This window comes from Procambarus clarkii, chromosome 19, assembly GCF_040958095.1.
Source record: "Procambarus clarkii isolate CNS0578487 chromosome 19, FALCON_Pclarkii_2.0, whole genome shotgun sequence".
In the NCBI taxonomy this organism is placed as follows: domain Eukaryota; kingdom Metazoa; phylum Arthropoda; class Malacostraca; order Decapoda; family Cambaridae; genus Procambarus; species Procambarus clarkii.
Genome location: NC_091168.1, coordinates 29,555,871 through 29,578,446, shown reverse-complemented (window position 1 = coordinate 29,578,446; position 22,576 = coordinate 29,555,871). Strand labels below are relative to the sequence as shown.

The following is a 22,576-nucleotide window of genomic DNA, read 5'->3' as shown; positions in this document are numbered from 1 at the left end:
CGGCCCGGTCCTCGACCAGGCCTCCTTTTTGTTACCCCCCCCCCCCCACGAGGAAGCAGCCCGTAGCAACTGTCTAACTCCCAGGTACCTATTGACTGCTAGGTGAACAGGTGCATTAGGGTTAAAGAAATATTTTGCCCATTTGACTAAGCCTCCACCGGGGATCGAGCCCGGAACCTCTGGACTACGCGAATCCGAAGCGCTGTCCACTCAGCTATCAGGCGCCCCCTGACACTAGGCTATATACATTGTTTTATCCTGGGGTCACTAGTGTTATGACCCCTGACCTGACAACCTGGTGGGTAGTTAGCACGAACCGTGGGGCTAACTACCGGGTAATTACCACGGTGCCGAGCACCTTAACAGTATGCAAATGAGATGGCAGGTCCGGGCATTAAGGGCGTGAGTGAAGCGCGTGTCGTGCCCCTTGGTGGCAGAGTGGGCTTCGTGGTGGCTGCGGCTGCACGAGGCTGTAGTGGGTGGCTGCAGGCACAACACCCGAGGCTACAACACCTGTGGCACAACACCCGAGGCTACAACACGTGCAGGCATAACACCCGAGGCTACAACACCTGCAGGCACAACACCTGAGGCTACAACACCTGCAGGCACAACACCCAAGGCTACAACACCTGCAGGCACAACACCCGAGGCTACAACACCTGCAGGCACAACACCCGAGGCTACAACACCTGCAGGCACAACACCTGAGGCTACAACACCTGCAGGCACAACACCCAAGGCTACAACACCTGCAGGCACAACACCTGAGGCTACAACACCTGAGGCTACAACACCTGCAGGCATAACACCCGAGGCTACAACACCTGCAGGCACAACACCTGAGGCTACAACACCTGCAGGCACAACACCCGAGGCTACAACACCTGCAGGCACAACACCCGAGGCTACAACACCTGCAGGCATAACACCCGAGGCTACAACACCTGCAGGCACAACACCTGAGGCTACAACACCTGCAGGCACAACACCCGAGGCTATAACACGTGCAGGCATAACACCCGAGGCTACAACACCTGCAGGCACAACACCCGAGGCTACAACACGTGCAGGCACAACACCCGAGGCTACAACACGTGCAGGCACAACACCCGAGGCTACAACACGTGCAGGCACAACACCCGAGGCTACAACACCTGTGGCGGCTACATCTCCCCCCACCCACCCAGTGCTATTTCTTCCCACTCTCTAAATCTGCCCTTCCTCCTAAAACCTTCCCCTCCTCCTCCTCCTCCTCCTCTTCCTCATTCTCCTCCTCCTCCTCTTCCTCATTCTCCTCCTCCTCCTCCCCGGGTCAGCCAAGTTAGCTGAGCTTTTAGTTGCTGGTCTTAAACAAGGCCTCCCCTCTGTCCTTGCTTACCACAACACGTTACCCCTCTCTGCTCCCCTCACCCCTCTCTCCCCTCACCCCTCTCTCCCCCCCCCCCCCTCAGTCCTCCTCCCCTCAGCCCTTAGGGGGGGAGAGGGCCTGTGGAAACATTGTCTTGGAAGAAAAGACTATGTGATGGCATTTTTTTCTAAGATGAAAAGACTTGGTTTGACTTCTTGAATGGAGAAGTAAAAACAAATGCAGCGAGACGCTTTGGAAAGTGCGGGGAAGACTGCGCATGCGCAGAGATGCCGCTAGAAGTCTCTGGTGCTCCTGCAGAAATTTTGAGATAAACAATATATTTACATACTGTGTATTAGAGCAACTTTCCCATGTACATTCCCTAGTTTAATCAAAAAATTAAAAATTAGTATTAAATATTGAAATTAATACAGGACATATTACACTAAAATATCCAGGCAGGAGGGTTATAATAACTTGTCACAATATTGGAACGTCGAGCGGGAAAATATGAGCCGTCAGCACAGAGAGCGGGAGCGACCAGGGCGTGAGAGGCACTCTGACAAGACTGTTGTAACGGTGGCTCTCTCACACACCTGTATACCTCTGTACTGCTCCCAGTGGTGAGAGAGAGCAAGGGTGATAGAGAGTAGGGGTGAGGGAAGGGGGAATGGAGAGAAAACGGGAGGGAGGAATTGAGGTAGAGTCAGGTGGATAGGGGATAGGAAACGAGGGGACTGCAGTAGAGAGGGGGAGGGGAAGGAAGGAGTTGGAGGATAAAGAGAAAGATATGTTTAATACTAAATGCTGCCACCATCCTATCATCCTCACCCGTCCTCCTCCTCGCCTCACCCGTCCTCTTGCTCGCCTCACCCGTCCTCTTGCTCGCCTCACCCGTCCTCTTGCTTGCCTCACCCGTCCTCCTGCTCGCCTCACCCGTCCTCCTGCTCGCCTCACCCGTTCTCTTGCTCGCCTCACCCCTCCTCTTGCTCGCCTCACCCGTCCTCTTGCTCGCCTTACCCGTCCTCCTGCTCACCTCACCCGTCCTCTTGCTCGCCTCACCCGTCCTCTTGCTCGCCTCACCCGTCCTCCTGCTCGCCTCACCCGTCCTCCTGCTTGCCTCACCCGTCCTCTTGTTCGCCTCACCCGTCCTCTTGCTCGCCTCACCCGTCCTCCTGCTTGCCTCACCCGTCCTCCTGCTCGCCTCACCCGTCCTCCTGCTCGCCTCACCCGTCCTCTTGCTCGCCTCACCCGTCCTCTTGCTCGCCTCACCCGTCCTCTTGCTCGCCTCACCCGTCCTCTTGCTCGCCTCACCCCTCCTCTTGCTCGCCTCACCCGTCCTCTTGCTTGCCTCACCCGTCCTCCTGCTCGCCTCACCCCTCCTCTTGCTCGCCTCACCCGTCCTCCTGCTCGCTTCACCCGTCCTCTTGCTTGCCTCACCCGTCCTCTTGCTCGCCTCACCCGTCCTCTTGCTCGCCTCACCCGTCCTCCTGCTCGCCTCACCCGTCCTCTTGCTCGCCTCACCCGTCCTCCTGCTCGCCTCACCCGTCCTCCTGCTCGCCTCACCCGTCCTCCTGCTCGCCTCACCCGTCCTCTTGCTCGCCTCACCCGTCCTCTTGCTCGCCTCACCCGTCCTCCTGCTCGCCTCACCCGTCCTCTTGGTCGCCTCACCCCTCCTCTTGCTCGCCTCACCCCTCCTCTTGCTCGCCTCACCCGTCCTCCTGTTCGCCTCACCCCTCCTCTTGCTCGCCTCACCCGTCCTCTTGGTCGCCTCACCCCTCCTCTTGCTCGCCTCACCCCTCCTCTTGCTCGCCTCACCCCTCCTCTTGCTCGCCTCACCCGTCCTCTTGCTCGCCTCACCCGTCCTCTTGCTCGCCTCACCCCTCCTCTTGCTCGCCTCACCCCTCCTCTTGCTCGCCTCACCCGTCCTCTTGCTCGCCTCACCCCTCCTCTTGCTCGCCTCACCCCTCCTCTTGCTCGCCTCACCCCTCCTCTTGCTCGCCTCACCCGTCCTCTTGCTCGCCTCACCCCTCCTCTTGCTCGCCTCACCCGTCCTCTTGCTCGCCTCACCCGTCCTCTTGCTCGCCTCACCCCTCCTCTTGCTCGCCTCACCCCTCCTCTTGCTCGCCTCACCCCTCCTCTTGCTCGCCTCACCCGTCCTCCTGCTCGCCTCACCCGTCCTCCTGCTCGCCTCACCCCTCCTCTTGCTCGCCTCACCCGTCCTCTTGCTCGCCTCATCCCTCCTCTTGCTCGCCTCACCCCTCCTCTTGATCGCCTCACCCGTCCGCCTGCTCGCCTCACCCCTCCTCTTGCTCGCCTCACCCGTCCTCCAGCTCGCCTCACCCGTCCTTCTGCTCGCCTCACCCCTCCTCTTGCTCGCCTCACCTGTCCTCTTGCTCGCCTCACCCGTCCTCCTGTTCGCCTCACCCGTCCTCCTGCTCGCCTCACCCTGTCTCACACAATGGTCAAAACCCATCTTGGTCTCTACTCCTGTTTAACTTAAGAAATCAGTAATTTGTATTACTCTATAATTACTCTATTCATGGGACAGTAAAAAAAAGTACTCAACAAATCCAATGTAAATTTAACATTGCACTTTATTTATCAAACACTTCGAAATTAAGTAGTTCAGTCATTACATTTTAGCCAATCACTGCATGAATTCATTGACACTGAAATTAATTAAAAGGGGAAAATCCAATCACTGCACATTTCTCTACCCCACACACACACGGCTTCCTGCCACAGATTACACTGTATTCACTAAAACACTCTCACCTCTTAGTTCAGATGGAATAGTCACCCAAAGTGGGTGAGTGACTGGCTGATTACCCATAGTGGCGACTTGGGGGAGGAGGGGGGGTGGAGCTGACTGGTCAACCAACCAAGTATCAACCAGGTGTACTCACCCTTGCAGTGTCCCGCTCTGACTGATCCTAAATGGTCCTCCAACTAGCCGAGGAAGGGTATACTCTCGTCTCTTGATCATATAAGGCGTAGAACATGCTAATTCTTACAGAGCCACGCTGGCACGCCTGTACAAGGCAATTGTAGTAAGACGCCAGCCAGCGCCTCGCCCGAGCACCACCTCCCTCACCTACTAAACATGTACACAGCACACACACATCTACACATCTAATGCTCATAACTAAAATCACGCAAGGAACAGTGAAATTACACTTACACTGTTAAACATCCTCCTATCTCCCCCAAAATGAAATTTTTTTGTAGTGAGATCCAATCAAGATTGAATCTCACTCAATCCTAACTAAAACGTTTCAGTTCAATTTTTTCCTGGGTCTTTCGATCAAAATTTCTTTCTCAAAAATTGTTCAAGCAACACTTAAGTTTACTTGGAAAGTCAATTTGATATAATTAGAGGCCTTGTCGACGACCGGGCCCGCGGGGTCGCTGAGCCCCGAAATCACCTCAAGGTAATTCTGAAGATGTGACACCAGGCGACCCCAGGATTACCTGGGGTCCGCTGGGGTCCTGATGGTAGTGGGACATCCTCATCTGGGGTCCAATTTGGGGTACCTCAGTGATATAGGGGGTCTTCTAGCCTGAGAGGCGGAACCTCCATGAGTGCAGACAGGTGTTGTATGACCTATGAGTGTAGACAGGTGTTGTATGACCTATGAGTGCAGACAGGTGTTGTATGACCTATGAGTGCAGACAGGTGTTGTATGACCCATGAGTGCAGACAGGTGTTGTATGACCCATGAGTGCAGACAGGTGTTGTATGACCCATGAGTGCAGACAGACAGGTGTTGTATGCCCCATGAGTACAGACAGACAGGTGTTGTATGACCCATGAGTGCAGACAGGTGTTGTATGACCCATGAGTGCAGACAGACAGGTGTTGTATGCCCCATGAGTACAGACAGACAGGTGTTGTATGACCCATGAGTGCAGACAGACAGGTGTTGTATGCCCCATGAATACAGACAGACAGGTGTTGTATGCCCCATGAGTACAGACAGACAGGTGTTGTATGACCTATGAGTACAGACAGACAGATGTTGTATGACCCATGAGTGCAGACAGACAGGTGTTGTATGACCTATGAGTGCAGACAGACAGGTGTTGTGTGACCCATGAGTGCAGACAGACAGGTGTTGTATGACCCATGAGTGCAGACAGACAGGTGTTGTATGCCCCATGAGTGCAGACATACAGGTGTTGTATGCCCCATGAGTGCAGACAGACAGGTGTTGTGTGACCCATGAGTGGAGACAGACAGGTGTTGTATGCCCCATGCGTGCAGACAGACAGGTGTTGTATGACCCATGAGTGCAGACAGACAGGTGTTGTATGACCCATGAGTGCAGACAGGTGTTGTATGATCCATGAGTGCAGACAGACAGGTGTTGTATGACCCATGAGTGCAGACAGGTGTTGTATGACCCATGAGTGCAGACAGACAGGTGTTGTATGCCCCATGAGTACAGACAGACAGGTGTTGTATGACCTATGAGTACAGACAGACAGATGTTGTATGACCTATGAGTGCAGACAGACAGGTGTTGTATGCCCCATGAGTACAGACAGACAGGTGTTGTATGCCCCATGAGTACAGACAGACAGGTGTTGTATGCCCCATGAGTACAGACAGACAGATGTTGTATGACCTATGAGTGCAGACAGACAGGTGTTGTATGACCCATGAGTGCAGACAGACAGGTGTTGTGTAACCCATGAGTGCAGACAGACAGGTGTTGTATGACCCATGAGTGCAGACAGACAGGTGTTGTGTAACTCATGAGTGCAGACAGACAGGTGTTGTATGACCCATGAGTGCAGACAGACAGGTGTTGTATGACCCATGAGTGCAGACAGACAGGTGTTATATGACCCATGAGTGCAGACAGACAGGTGTAATATGACCCATGAATACAAACAGGTGTCGAATGATAGGCGTGAGTGAAGGTGTCACGTATGAAGCCTCCGTACAAGTTAACGACCCTCGGGTCGTACCAACGACCAGCTGTCGACCTGTGGAACTACTGGCTACTAATGCCTCACAATAATTAAGGGTTGTTAACGTTGTAGTTCTTAGAGTGATGTGGGTCAGTGACTTCTGGGTGTATGCTCTGCAGTATTCACTCAAGGGGGGGAGGGGGGGGGGGTTATATCCTAATTGTATATGCCAGGAGACATATATTTGTGGACTGGTAATTCAGTAAGATTATATTGCTGGTTCAGTGACTAACAAGTAATCATTTGACATTATTCTGGCTAGTTCATGAGGCTGGAGACTTAATCTTGCTTTTGAGAGAGTGCTTGTATGCTTTAAGTAATTCTCTGTGTGGTTTGTATGTGGTCAAACTCTTGTATATTATTGTATTGATTGTGTAGCATTGTGACTTGATTGCTGAGGATTGTGCCTTGATTCCTGAGGATTGTGCATTGATTCCTGAGGATTGTGCCTTGATTCCTGAGGATTGTGACTTGATTCCTGAAGATTGTGACTTGATTCCTGAGGATTGTGACTTGATTCCTGAGGATTGTGACTTAATTCCTGAGGATTGTGACTTAATTCCTGAGGATTGTGACTTAATTCCTGAGAATTGTGACTTAATTCCTGAGGATTGTGACTTGATTCCTGAGGATTGTGACTTAATTCCTGAGGATTGTGACTTAATTCCTGAGGATTGTGACTTGATTCCTGAGGATTGTGACTTAATTCCTGAGGATTGTGACTTAATTCCTGAGGATTGTGACTTAATTCCTGAGGATTGTGCCTTGATTCCTGAGGATTGTGACTTGATTCCTGAGGATTGTGACTTAATTCCTGAGGATTGTGACTTGATTGTGAAGTTGAGAGAGTACGTTTGTGTGTTGATTTTTTCTCTCTGTGTATTGATACCAGAGTGCCTGGGTTGGATATATCCAAGGATCATCTTGAGGTTATCTTGAGTTGATTTCGGGGCTTAGCGTCTCCGCGGCCCGGTCCTCGACCAGGCCTCCTTTTTGTTACACACCCCCCAGGAAGCAGCCCGTAGCAGCTGTCTAACTCCCAGGTACCTATTTACTGCTAGGTAACAGGGGCAGCAGAAGGAAAGAAACTCTGCTCATTTCTTTCCGCCTCCACCGGGGATCGAACCCGGAACCTCAGGACTATGAATCCGAAGCGCTGTCCACTCAGCTGTCAGGCTCCTGCATACTCCAGGGGCTTTTGGTCTTTCTGACATCATTTTGTAGTAGGCTAATAATTTTGACCTTTTGACTTAGACAACAATGCTTGGAGAAAGAGCTTTAAGAAGGGTGGTTAATTTTGTAAATAAAGAATGATAAGATCAAATCTCATATTCCCCAGAGTAAGAACAGATACAGCGGTACAGTCATCTTGTAGTTACTTGGATATGTAACACTAATATGTACTTTGTCTTGTTTGAAACGGAGGGACAACTCACATAATATGTACTTATATGTAACTTTTGTATAGTATTATGTATTTTTTGGGTTTACAACTCTCCTCTAAGACAGAAATAATTACCACTATTTTTAGAAAACTTTACATTGTGAATATTTGATTGAAGTTTACTTTTGTAATATTTTAGAGAGAGTTTTATTATCCCATTTATATTTTACTTTTATTTGGATAATATATTTTTAATTAGATATTTTATTGTATTTCTTTCCCCCCTTTCATTACAGCTCTCCCCTCACCCCTCCCCCTTCCCCCTCACTCCCCCTCACCCCTACCTCTCCCTCACCCCTCACCCCTCGCTCTCCCTCACCCCTCTCTCCCCTCTCACCCCTCCCTCCCCCTCACTTCCACATCCCTCGCTCCCCCTCCCGCCTCGCTCCCCCTCACCCCTAGCTTCCCTCACCCCTTACCCCTCACCCCTCCCCTCTCACCACTCTTCCATTCGTTTGCTAAAACTCTGAGAATAAATAATTCCCAGCAACATTTGTACCTCAGCCCTCCCTTCCGCTCTCTTTTTTTGTCTCCCTTCCCCTTCCTCCTCCCCTTTCTTTCATTCTCCCCTTCCTCCTTTCCTCTTTATTCTACTCTTCTTACTCCTCTCTTTATTCCCCTCTTTCCTTCTTTTTCCCCTCTTCTATTCCCGGAGGTTCAGTCGGATTCGTTCTCGACGCTCAATGGCGAATTCCGGGTTCGAATCCCAGGCGGAAACATAAACGGTTGGGCACATTTCCTTTCACCTAATGCCTCTGTTCACCTAGCAGTGAGTATAGGTACCCCAGGAGTTAGTCAGCTTGTTGTGGGGTTGCATCCTTGGACCTGGATATAGGCCTAACGTGTATGAATACACCCTGGCTTCCTGTCCCCCCGACATAGTGCATTATAAATGATTATATACCTGTCATTTTTCCCCTTTGATGGTGGACAGGATAGAGGTCAGGGGGACAGGACAGAGGTCAGGGGGACAGGGCAGAGGTCTGGTGGACAGAACAGAGGTCTGGTGGACAGAACAGAGGTCTGGTGGACAGGACAGAGGTCAGCTGGACAGAACAGAGGTCAAGGGGACAGGACAGAGGTCAGGGGGACAGGACAGAGGTCTGGTGGACAGGACAGAGGTCTAGTGGACAGAACAGAGGTCTGGTGGACAGAACAGAGGTCAGGTGGACAGGACAGAGGCCTCGTGGACAGGACAGAAGTCTAGTGGACAGGACAGAGATCAGGTGGACAGGACAGAAGTCAGGTAGATAGGACAGAGGTCAGGGGGACAGGGCAGAGGTCTGGTGGACAGGACAGAGGTCTGGTGGACAGGACAGAGGTCAGCTGGACAGAACAGAGGTCAGGGGGACAGGACAGAGGTCAGGGGGACAGGGCAGAGGTCTGGTGGACAGGACAGAGGTCAGGTGGACAGGACAGAGGTCTGGTGGACAGGACAGAGGTCAGCTGGACAGGACAGAGGTCAGCTGGACAGAACAGAGGTCTGGTGGACAGGACAGAGGTCTAGTTGACAGAACAGAGGTCAGGTCAACAGGACAGAGGTCTAGTGGACAGGACAGAGATCAGGTGGACAGGACAGAGGTCAGGTGGACAGGACAGAGGCCTCGTGGACAGGACAGAGGTCAGGTGGACAGGACAGAGGTCAGGTGGACAGGACAGAGGCCTCGTGGACAGGACAGAGGTCAGGTGGACAGGACAGAGGCCTCGTGGACAGGACAGAAGTCAGGTAGATAGGACAGAGGTCAGGTGGACAGGACAGAGGTCAGGTGGACAGGACAGAGGTCAGGGGGACAGGACAGAGGTCAGGTGGACAGGACAGAGGCCAGGTGGACAGGACAGAGGTCAGGTGGACAGGGCAGAGGTCAGGGGGACAGGACAGAGGTCAGGTGGACAGGACAGAGGTCAGGTGGACAGGACAGAGGCCTCGTGGACAGGACAGAAGTCAGGTAGATAGGACAGAGGTCAGGTGGACAGGACAGAGGTCAGGGGGACAGGACAGAGGTCAGGTGGACAGGACAGAGGCCTCGTGGACAGGACAGAAGTCAGGTAGATAGGACAGAGGTCAGGTGGACAGGACAGAGGTCAGGGGGACAGGACAGAGGTCAGGTGGACAGGACAGAGGTCAGGGGGACAGGACAGAGGTCAGGTGGACAGGACAGAGGTCAGGTGGACAGGACAGAGGTCAGGGGGACAGGACAGAGGTCAGGTGGACAGGACAGAGGTCAGGTGGACAGGACAGAGGTCAGGTGGATAGAACAGAGCTCTAGTGGACAGGACAGAGGTCAGATGGACAGGACAGAGGTCTGGTGGACAGGACAGAGGCCTCGTGGACAAGACACAGATCATTCTGTCCACTTTACTATTAACTCAAGTCAAAGATAACTGTCTACAGAATCTGACGAGGACAAGACTGAGAATGATTTTTGTTACGTTGACAGTCACGACACCCGGGCCCCGCCGGAGCTGGAGGGTGAGGTGCGGCCGGGCGAGGGGGTGCTGACGGTGAACCGGGGGGCGGCCACCCTCACCTACCACAACCTCACCCCGGACCACGCCGGACTCTACGAGTGCCGGGTCGACTTCTACAACTCCCCCGCCCATTCTACCTTCGTCAACCTGACTGTTGTAGGTGAGTACCTACTCGTCTCTTGTCATGTTGTAGGTGAGTAGCCACTCTCATGTTGTAGGTGAGTAGTCACTCTCATGTTGTAGGTGAGTACCTACTCGTCTCTTGTCATGTTGTAGGTGAGTAGCCACTCTCATGTTGTAGGTGAGTAGCCACTCTTATGTTGTAGGTGAGTAGCCACTCTCATGTTGTAGGTGAGTAGCCACTCTTATGTTGTAGGTGAGTAGCCACTCTCATGTTGTAGGTGAGTAGTCACTCTTATGTTGTAGGTGAGTAGCCACTCTCATGTTGTAGGTGAGTAGCCACTCTCATGTTGTAGGTGAGTAGCCACTCATGTTGTAGGTGAGTAGCCACTCTCATGTTGTAGGTGAGTAGTCACTCTAATGTTGTAGGTGAGTAGCCACTCTCATGTTGTAGGTGAGTAGTCACTCTCATGTTGTAGGTGAGTAGTCACTCTCATGTTGTAGGTGAGTAGCCACTCTCATGTTGTAGGTGAGTAGCCACTCTCATGTTGTAGGTGAGTAGCCACTCTCATGTTGTAGGTGAGTAGCCACTCTCATGTTGTAGGTGAGTAGCCACTCTCATGTTGTAGGTGAGTTCCCACTCGTCTCTTCTCATGTTGTAGGTGAGTAGCCACTCTCATGTTGTAGGTGAGTACCCACACTCATGTGGCGACTCATCGCATGGTGTTGTAGTTGAGTATACTACCTCTCGTCCTCTCTCTCATGTTTTGACTCACGAGGATATACTGAACTGCAAAATTTAAGCGCAGGCCGCTCACAACCAATGGGCCCGAGTTCCATTCTCGGGCGAGGAGATATGTTTAGACAGGCAGGTTTGCTTGCTTACACCTTGGCGTCGACGGGTACCTGGAAGGTGTAGGTAACTGTTGTGGGTAGCATTCTGTGTAAGGTCAGTATTGGCGGCTTAGCGGACCTCGATAAGCCTAACGTGGCTTTCCTGTCCCCAGGAAAGGAAGGGTGGACAGTAATGTTATATTGTCTTAGAAGGAACAGATCACTCACCCTGTCCATGGAGGACAGAAGAAAATGTAAATATGCTGGTTAGCACTGTAAATGTGTGGCCACGTCTGTGGTAGAGAATAAAACAAAAATAAATAAATAAATAGATAAAGCCAAACGTGTCAAGCCAAATTAAAGTGATATGTCCCGTTTTCTTTTCCTGGGTCCTAGGTTAGGTTAGGTTAGGTTCGGGTTATTTAGTTTAGCGAGCTTGGGGAGGGGACGGGGGGGGGGGGGAGGAGGGGTTCCTTGTACAGATTGTTCTTGACATGCTTACAACAACAGCCTGGCCGCTCTCCTGTAGGCGAGACAGTTCGCTGTTAAGACACGCAAGAAATGGTATAATTAGCTCAGCGTCTCCAGGAAGACCAGGCTGTTGGTGCTGGCGGTGTCACTCTCAACATTTGTGTTGTTTGTGATGAGTTGTGTTGCTGGGTGTTGGTGAGCCAGATGCTCCGTGATGAGCGGAGAGCAGTGTGTGTGTTTGTGTGTGTGTGTGTGTACTCACCTAGTTGTGTTTGCGGGGGTTGAGCTCTGGCTCTTTGGTGAAGCATGTGTGTGTGTGTGTGTGTGTGTGTGTGATCACCCTCAAGTGGTGGGTCGTTAAGGTGAACCTTTTTGGCTCATTTAACGTTAACAGCCTCGTTAGTGGTAGACATGAGGCTAGTTAGCGAAGGGGGGAGGGTGGGGGGCACATTCTCTCTCAACCTGACACTCCTCATACTACCTGTCCCTCATACTGATCATTCTAACTCATACTGGTCATGCTTCCTCACCCTAGGCCCCTCCCTCACACTAGCCCCCTCCCTCCCTCACCCTAGGCCCTTCCCCTCTGACTAGCCCCTCCATCACACTAGCCCCCTAGCCCCTCCCTCACCCTAGCACGTCCCTCACACTAGCCCCTCCCTCACGCTAACCCCTCCCTCACCCTAACCCCTCCCTCACACTAGCCCCTCCCTCACCCTAGCCCTCCCCCCCTACCATACAATATCTCCCCTAACAAAACACACAAGTACTGACGAATCTGTAGGTAATTAAAGTCATAAATCACACTATTCTAATGTCACGATATGGAACTCTGAACAATAATTTGGGTTCCATTATTTCAGCTGTAATAAAAAGCATTTCGAGTGTCAGTTGGGAAGGTGGGTCATTAGGGGTGGTAATTCCCGCACCGTGCCAATGGCCTGCCGCTGTTTACCCCATTGTTGTAATCTCATTTTTTGCCTTCGTCATCAAATTTGTGAGCCAACTTTGATCTGGAATCCAGGAGAGCTCTTCATAGTCCTCGGCATCATGGAAGACACGTCCTGGAATCCAGGAGAGAGGTCCTCACAGTCTTCGGCATCCTGGAACACCCAATCTGGAAGCCAGGAAAAGTCTTCATAGTCTTCGGCGTCCTGAAACACCCAATCTGGAAGCCAGGAAAAGTCTTCATAGTCTTCGGCGTCCTGGAACACCCAATCTGGAAGCCAGGAAAAGTCTTCATAGTCTTCGGCGTCCTGGAACACCCAATCTGGAAGCCAGGAAAGGTCTTCATAGTCTTCGGCGTCCTGGAACACCCAATCTGGAATCCAGGAGAGCTCTTCACAGTCTTCGGCGTCCTGGAACACTCAATCTGGAATCCAGGAGAGGTCTTCGTAGTCTTCGGCGTCCTGGAACACTCAATCTAGAAGCCAGGAGAGGTCTTCATAGTCTTCGGCATCCTGGAACACTCAATCTGGAATCCAGGAGAGGTCTTCATAGTGTTCGGCATCCTGGAAGACACGTCCTGGAATCGAGGGGAAAAAGATTGGGGGATGGATTCGTGGTTGTGTTGTCTGGCTCTCCCTGACCGGGGACTACAGGCGACTCTGACAGTCAATTAAAACTTAATAATACCAGTCATTATCAACAATGAAGCGAGATGACTATTAGTGAAAGTGATCAGCTTTGAATATTAGAGAAAGTGGTCAGTGATGAGAATACTGAAAGTGATCAACGATTAGCACTACTGAAAGTGATCTCTCTCTGCGAATACATCTGATGTGTGTGTGTGTGTGTGTGTTTAGCAGTTTTAGAAGAGGAAGGCTTCCGGTGCAGACGGAGGTAGGCACTTGCGAGGGCGGTGGCAGACGGCGCCAGCAACATCTTCACTCGAGCAGTTAGTATTCAGAAAGAGTTTGATAATGCGCGTTAATCAGGGAAGGCCTGAGCCCTCGTTGGGATAAGAGATACCTTCACGGCTTTGAACCTCGGCCAGAGGACCTACAGCCCTTCAGGTCTCAGGCAGGTCAACTCCTTTGAGGTCCCTGGGAACCACTTTTGCCTTCTCTCAGTTAAATAAATTGGATGACTAATTGGAGGAAATAAGAGGCATTCGTTCCCGTTTTTTGTAGAGTTTTTGTCCAGCTGTCAGTTCACAGAGTGACGCTGTCGACGCTAATGTTGAATCAGACAAGTAGCAGTTTCTTATACCTGCGGTTTGACTTTAAACTGAGTCAGTATTTCAAGCTCAGAGACGTGTTCTTCAAGCTCAGAGACGTGTTCTTCAAGCTCAGAGACGTGTTCACTGTTGAGAAGAACCTGCTCGTTTGAAGCCTGTTTATCCAGTCCAAGTCCGTAATTAGACGGCATCATAGGATTTTCATTCGCTTCTGACTATAGGTATATATAACTGGATTTTGTTTTTTGTAGAATTTGATCTTTCCATTAATGCATTAATGTGCAGGCGATGAGTCACAATAACGTGGCTAAAGTATGTTGACCAGACCACACACTAGAAGGTGAAGGGACGACGACGACGTTTCGGTCCGTCCTGGACCATTCTCAAGTCGATGGTCCAATGGCTGGACCAGAACCCATTGAAGGTTCTGTATTTGGTTTGCAGTGAGACCCGAGCCAGGTATGGGACGCACAACACCGTCCACCTCAGCCTCTAGAGTAACCTCTATTGTCTTCACTGACGCCGGAGGAAAGAGGTTGAGGTCTTACCAACAGACACACTTGAGTTTCGAAAAAGACTCAACTACAGCACCGTTAAAAAAGCGACGTATTAACAAACAGTCAAGCATGGTAATATTAAGGTTTTCTGTGCATTGGCCTCGATAGGTTAGGGGGGTTGCTTGGGTTCGTACGTTCTGGTTAAGCATAATAGTTGCATTTTGTACTTAGTGGAGGTGAGGGGGGGGGAGGCGGGGGGGGGGGGGAATAGCCAGCGAGCACTCATGGAGCAGGTCTCCCCTTGTGTCACTCCGTAAGAAATTGCAACGGTTTTGCTTAACCCGAGACGTACGAACCCAAGCGACCCACCTAACCCGTCGTGGCCATCACATGAGAAACGTCAATATTTGGATGCTTTTAAGTGTTTCTAAAACGTTTTACATTGTTAAGAGATTGATCGATTAGGTGACAGAGTGAATATCAGTAACATGCCCCGTCCCCTCCCCTGCCCTCCCTCACCTGCTATCCCTCCCCTGCCATCCCTTCCCTTGCCTCCCTCCCTCCCTCCCCCCCCTTCCCTCCCTCCCCTCCACCCCGTGTGATGGTCACCTAACCCGTCCTCTCAAAAATAACGTCGCTTTTCGCTGGTATGCGCGCTATATATGGCCAAAAACTGACGAAATTTAGAACGAAATCGGCTCACGAAAGTGATTTACTGTCCCGTTTTCTGTTTGGGTCCTACAGCTTAGTCTGTTAAGTTAGGAGGGGACACTTTCAATTAAAGTTTTTCATGACGTTTTGAAACTTTAGGAGAATTTCGTGTCCTCCTTACCTACCAGAGGACCCGCCTTAACTTAATGTTTTAGGAAAAAAAATCCCAAATTTAATTTAAATTTTGTTTAATTTTCAAATTACGTCAATTTTCGGCCATACGGACAAACGGCTAAATTCAGACGTAATGTGTAAGAGATTGGGGTGACTCGCAGCTCCCAATCTCACCCACAATAATAACCATCTCAACAACCCTCCCAATCCCCACACAAGGATTGGGCGTGAAGGCCCTTGTGTGGACTGGGTAATGTGGCCCTCCAGCACCACGAGGGAAGGAGGGGAAGTGGGGAGTCACAGAGGGTCGAGGGGGAGCCGTCGGGAACTCATGGCAATTTCCTTTCAAATTCCAGTCACTTTACCTCCGGTCCTTGTGGAGGTGGAGGAGGAGGTGGAGCAGGAACTCTGGCCGAGCCTCGAGGGCCCTCCGCCCTGATGGGAAGGGGCGCGCGGGAAGCTCTCAAGTAAAAACAACAATTCTGTTCAAAATTACCGAGTTTAATCAAGATTCAATATTTGTAGGTGAACTCTTAGCTGCCATTCTCGGGCCAGTGGGGCAGTTCACAGCTGGAGGTTCATGAGTTGGGCGCCCCCTTGATGGTGTTGCTCGGGGAGGCACTTGGCTGGCACTCTCTCTCTCTCTGTGGCCCCTTGGCCGGAAGGGGAAGATTTTTTTTGTATTATTCTGGAGAAGTTGGATAGTTGAGATTGGTTCAGCAGGGGGCCCTCCCTCGTCTGTTGTCTTAATTGGCTCTGGGGCGTGAAGGTGGATATTGCTTCCTTTTTTCTTAGGATTTGTATTTATGATCAAGCACACGCGCGTGCACGCGCACATTTAATTTAATATTAGCGTAGCTAAAGTTGAGGGTGATCTTGAGGCGTGAGTTGTGTGCCTCACTTGGTGACCAATAGCACCAGCGTCTCAGTTACCCCTTCCCCCTCACCTTTCCCATACCTTCTCCCTACACCTCACTCACTCTCCCACCCTCCCCCCCCCCTTTCCTCTCACTCTCCCACACCCTCATCCCCCCATCCACAAACGCGACCGCCCCTCCACACACACAAATTCCCCCCAACCCGTGTACTCATAACACACACACACACACACACACACACACACACACACACACACACACACACACACACACACACACACACACACACACACACACACACATTTCACTGGACCAAAGAGCCAGAGCTCAACCCCCGCAAGCACAATTAGGTGAGTACACACCCACACACCCACACACACACACACACACACACACACACACACACACACACACACACACACACACACACACACACACACACACACACACACACACACACACACACACACTCACACTCACTCACACACACAAGGTTCAGAGGTTTGTAACGAGACTCGTCCCAGAGTTACGAGGGATGGGGTATGAAGAGCGCCTGAAGGAACTGTGCCTTACGACACTAGAAAGAAGAAGGGAGAGGGAGGGACATGATAGGAACGTATAAAATACTCAGGGGGATTGACAGAGTGGAAATAGACGAAATGTTCACACGGAATAGTAACAGAACGAGAGGACATGGGTGGAAGCTGGAAACTCAGATGAGTCACAGAGATGTTAGGAAGTTTTCTTTTAGCGTGAGAATAGTGGGAAAATGGAATGCACTTAAGGAACAGGTTCTGGATGCAAATACTATTCATAATTTTAAAACTAGGTATGATAGGGAAATAGGACCGGAGTCATTGCTGTAAACAACCGATGCTCGAAAGGCGGGATCCAAGAGTCAGTGCTCGATCCTGCAGGCACAAATAGGTGAGTACAAATAGGTGAGTACACACACATCTCGTGGGTGAGTGGACGGCGCTCGGGGGGGGTCGTAGTCCTAAGAGCCCGGGTTCGATTCACGGCGGAGGCGGAAAGAAATGGGCAGAGATTATTTTACCCTGATGCACCTGTTCACCTAACAGTAAAATAGCTACTTGAGAGTTATACAGCTGCTACGGGCTGCATCCTGGGGATGTGTGTGTGTGTGTACTCACCTAGTTGTGTTTGCGGGGGTTGAGCTCTGGCTCTTTGGTCCCGCCTCTCAACCGTCAATCAACAGGTGTACAGATTCCTGAGCCTATTGGGCTCTATCATATCTACACTTGAAACTGTGTATGGAGTCAGCCTCCACCACATCACTGCCTAATGCATTCCAATGTGTGTGTGTGTGTGTGTGTGTACTCACCTAGTTGTGTTTGCGGGGGTTGAGCTCTGGCTCTTTGATCCCGCCTCTCAACCGTCAATCAACAGGTGTACAGATTCCTGAGCCTATTGGGCTCTATCATATCTACACTTGAAACTGTGTATGGAGTCAGCCTCCACCACATCTCTGCCTAATGCATTCCATTTGTCCACCACTCTGACACTAAAAAAGTTCTTTCTAATATCTCTGTGGCTCATTTGGGCACTCAGTTTCCACCTGTGTCCCCTTGTGCGTGTGCCCCTTGTGTTAAATAGACTGTCTTTATCTACCCTATCAATTCCCTTCAGAATCTTGAATGTGGTGATCATGTCCCCCCTAACTCTTCTGTCTTCCAGCGAAGTGAGGTTTAATTCCCGTAGTCTCTCCTCGTAGCTCATACCTCTCAGCTCGGGTACTAGTCTGGTGGCAAACCTTTGAACCTTTTCCAGTTTAGTCTTATCCTTGACTAGATATGGACTCCATGCTGGGGCTGCATACTCCAGGATTGGCCTGACATATGTGGTATACAAAGTTCTGAATGATTCTTTACACAAGTTTCTGAATGCCGTTCGTATGTTGGCCAGCCTGGCATATGCCGCTGATGTTATCCGCTTGATATGTGCTGCAGGAGACAGGTCTGGCGTGATATCAACCCCCAAGTCTTTTTCCTTCTCTGACTCCTGAAGAATTTCCTCTCCCAGCTGATACCTTGTATCTGGCCTCCTGCTCCCTACACCTATCTTCATTACATTACATTTGGTTGGGTTAAACTCTAACAACCATTTGTTCGACCATTCCTTCAGCTTGTCTAGGTCTTCTTGAAGCCTCAAACAGTCCTCTTCTGTTTTAATCCTTCTCATAATTTTAGCATCGTCTGCAAACATTGAGAGAAATGAATCGATACCCTCTGGGAGATCATTTACATATATCAGAAACAAGATAGGACCGAGTACAGAGCCCTGTGGGACTCCACTGGTGACTTCACGCCAATCGGAGGTCTCACCCCTCACCGTAACTCTCTGCTTCCTATTGCTTAGATACTCCCTTATCCACTGGAGCACCTTACCAGCCACACCTGCCTGTCTCTCCAGCTTATGTACCAGCCTCTTATGCGGTACTGTGTCAAAGGCTTTCCGACAATCCAAGAAAATGCAGTCCGCCCAGCCCTCTCTTTCTTGCTTAATCTTTGTCACCTGATCGTAGAATTCTATCAAGCCTGTAAGGCAAGATTTACCTTTAAGTAAGGCAAGTGTGTGTGTGTGTGTGTGTGATATAAATATAAGTAATAGATATAATAGAGGACAAAATAAATTAGAGGTGTTGGTCCACCATGGAGAGAGGAAGAGGCCAGGGAAGAAGAGGAGAATGTAGAGAGGAGGGAGGGGGGAGGGGGGAGGGGGAGGCTTGTGGAATAATACTGATGATAATGAAGGAACAAGAAGAAACAATAAATGATACAAGGGAAGGGCATGATGAGGGACCATTGGATTAAGTAGATTAATGAAGATTAAGGAATGAGTAAGTGGTTGAGCCTTTTAAGTGCTTGAGGGTTGTAATGAGTGAAGGGTTTACAAGTCGGAGGAACAAAGGCATATGTGAATTATTGAGAGGGAAGAGGGGGGGGGAGGGGGGGAGGGAGGGGGGGGGATGGTAGTGGAATATGATTGGTAGCTGAGGGGTCTCTCTCTCTCTCTCTCTCTCTCTTTCTCTCTCTCTCTCTCTCTCTCTCTCTCTCTCGACCCCGGGGCCCGCCGGGTATGGCACCTGGTGCCAGCACACGCTGGCATCTCCATTCATCTCCCTCACAACATTGACCTGTGTTTCTAAACAACTGTTTTCCCAAATTAGTCCACTTCAGTCTTTTTTTTTTATTTCACGGTTTTATGAATAGTATTTTAGTATTGTTACGGCTGATGTTTTCAGACTTAAATTGTAAGATTAATATTTTATAAGTTGTCGCTTAAAGTTGACTTTACATTGATGCTCATCAGCTCGAAGCTCGATGATGATGATTCCAGCTCGAAGTTGGAATCTCTAATATCTCGAATCTTGGTCTCCAATCTAATCTAATTTAATCTAATTAATAATATTATTATCAGGTCTTATTGATTAATCAGTTTATATTCGTATGCAAATTTCTGTCCAATGTTTCGACCGTCTTAAATCATAAAGACTTTGCACTTTAGAGTCCTTAGTTAGATGAGCCAATAATTAAGTCAATAAAATAACAGTGTAACTGTTGGTGAATTTATAAGAAGTATTATTCTAACAAGTTGCTGGTGTGTGTGTGTGTGTGTGTGTGTGTGTGTGTGTGTGTGTGTGTGTGTGTGTGTGTGTGTGTGTGTGTTCGACACCTTGAGAGGGAACTTCGTTGTGTTGACTTGAAGCCGCTCACACTTGTGTTCCATCACTCAACTTAGTTGTTCATTACTGGGACGTGTAACACGGCTTGTGTTTGACAGTTGAGTGTAACACTACTGAGCTTGTGTTGCACATCTGTGTAGTTGAGCAGTGTGTGTGTGTGTGTGTGTGTGTGTGTGTGTGTGTGTGTGTGTGTGTGTGTGTGTGTGTGTGTGTGTGTTCGACACCTTGAGAGGGAACTTCGTTGTGTTGACTTGAAGCCGCTCACACTTGTGTTCCATCACTCAACTTAGTTGTTCATTACTGGGACGTGTAACACGGCTTGTGTTTGACAGTTGAGTGTAACACTACTGAGCTTGTGTTGCACATCTGTGTAGTTGAGCAGTGTGTGTGTGTGTGTGTGTGTGTGTGTGTGTGTGTGTGTGTGTGTGTGTGTGTGTGTGTGTGTGTGTGGGTGGATGTGTGTGTGTGTGTGTGTGTGGGTGGATGTGTGTGTGTGTGTGTGTGTGTGTGTGTGTGTGTGTGTGTGTGTGTGTGTGTGTGTGTGTGTGTGTGTGTGTGTGTGTGTGTGTACTCCCCTAGTTGTGCTTGCGGGGGTTGAGCTCTGGACCTTTGGTTCCGCCTCTCAACTGTCAATCAACTGGTGTACAGGTTCCTGAGCCTACTGGGCTCTATCATATCTACATTTAAAACTGTGTATGGAGTCAGCCTCCACCACATCACTGCCTAATGCAATCCATCTGTTAACTACTCTGACACTGAAAAAGTTCTTTCTAACGTCCCTGTGGCTCATTTGCGTACTCAGTTTCCACCTGTGTCCCCTTGTTCGCGTACCACCCGTGTTGAACAGTTTATCTTTATCTAAACTTTAAATTCCTCTGAGAATTTTGTAGATAGTGATCATGTCTCCCCATACTCTTCTGCCTTCCAGTGTCGTGAGGTGCATTTCACGCAGCCTTTCCTCGTAACTCAAGCCTCTTAGTTCTAGCACTAGTCTAGTGTGTTTTATTTGCACATTATATTCTTTAATTGTCTAGTTTCCCCCTTGATTTGTGTTTTTGGTGCTCTATTTTTTTGTTTGAAGTATAATTTTCTGTTTAATTGTGAAACTGAATATAACAATTGGATTGTGTATTATTTTACAATGTGTTTCTTTATAATGTGTGACATTGGTAGTTCGGTAGTGATCCAAGATTCCATGCAAGACTCTTTAGGATCTTAATTGGGATTTTCAATTAGTCCTTATTGTCAATGTTGAATGTTATCGTATCTTACTTTGTTTGGTCATTACTTAGCTTGACTTTTGGTCAAATTTGGTATTTTTTCCTTGTCGAGTTTTCTTTGTTGAATAACTATTGTCATTTTCGTATCTTAAGAATGTAATCATGTCTTTAGTATAAGTTCTTGTTAATTGTTAATTTTAATTCGAATTTTCCTGTATTTTAGATCTAATGATGAATGCTAGTGAGGATTTGAATCGTTATGAATTTTAATTGAAAAGTAAATATTTTAATAAAACAAGATGTTCGTATTGTCACCCGTGTTTCTGTTTATCAATATATATATATATATATATATATATATATATATATATATATATATATATATATATATATGTCGTACCTAGTAGCCAGAACGCACTTCTCAGCCTACTATGCAAGGCCCGATTTGCCTAATAAGCCAAGTTTCTATGAATTAATGTTTTTTCGACTACCTAACCTAACCTAACTTTTTCGGCTACCTAACCTAACCTATAAAGATAGGTTAGGTTAGGTTAGGTAGGGTTGGTTAGGTTCGGTCATATATCTACGTTAATTTTAACTCCAATAAAAAAAAATTGACCTCATACATAATGAAATGGGTAGCTTTATCATTTCATAAGAAAAAAATTAGAGAAAATATATTAATTCAGGAAAATTTGGCTTATTAGGCAAATCGGGCCTTGCATAGTAGGCCGAGAAGTGCATTCTGGCTACTAGGTACGATATATATATATATATATATATATATATATATATATATATATATATATATATATATGTCGTACCTAGTAGCCAGAACTCACTTTTTGGCCTACTATGCAAGGCCCGATTTGCCTAATAAGCCAAGTTTTCATGAATTAATTGTTTTTCGACTACCTAACCTACCTAACCTAACCTAACCTAACTTTTTCGGCTACCTAACCAAACCTAACCTATAAAGATAGGTTAGGTTAGGTTAGGTAGGGTTGGTTAGGTTCGGTCATATATCTACGTTAATTTTAACTCCAATAAAAAAAATTGACCTCATACATAATGAAATGGGTAGCTTTATCATTTCATAAGAAAAAAATTTGAAAAAATATATTAATTCAGAAAAACTTGGCTTATTAGGCAAATCGGGCCTTGCATAGTTGGCCAAAAAGTGAGTTCTGGCTACTAGGTACGACATATATATATATATATATATATATATATATAGACCTCGAAAGACATGATGTTAACAGCTGTCTCTCTATAGTGTTGTCTGTTGATGGACATGTGCTAAACTTGTGATGATCGGAACCTGAAAAGTTGTGTGGTAATTAGCAGTGTGTGTGTAGGAAGGAGAGGCTGAGGGCGGGGAGGTGGTGGAGGGCCTCTTGTGGATTGTCTTAAGGCTTCAATCCAAGTTCAATGATTACTGTAGAGTCCCTTGTTGCTGGATGCAATTAGTGAACTCTCCTTCCTCCTCTACCCCTCCTCTCTCTCTCTCTCTCTCTCTCTCTCTCTCTCTCTCTCTCTCTCTCTCTCTCTCTCTCTCTCTCTCTCTCTCTCTCTCTCTCTCTCTCTCTCTCTCTCTCCCTC

The 22,576-nt window shown here is 48.7% G+C and overlaps 1 protein-coding gene across 1 annotated transcript in view; it reads left to right on the top strand.

Annotated features, from left to right (window-relative positions):
• LOC138349627 (nephrin-like) overlaps positions 1–22,576 on the top strand; it is a gene marked incomplete at its 3' end in the record, with an annotated part of 187,291 nt that overhangs the window by 12,244 nt on the left and 152,471 nt on the right. The window contains 1 exon segment of the mRNA XM_069327410.1: positions 10,214–10,404. Within this exon segment, the coding sequence (XP_069183511.1) occupies positions 10,214–10,404 (191 nt within the window).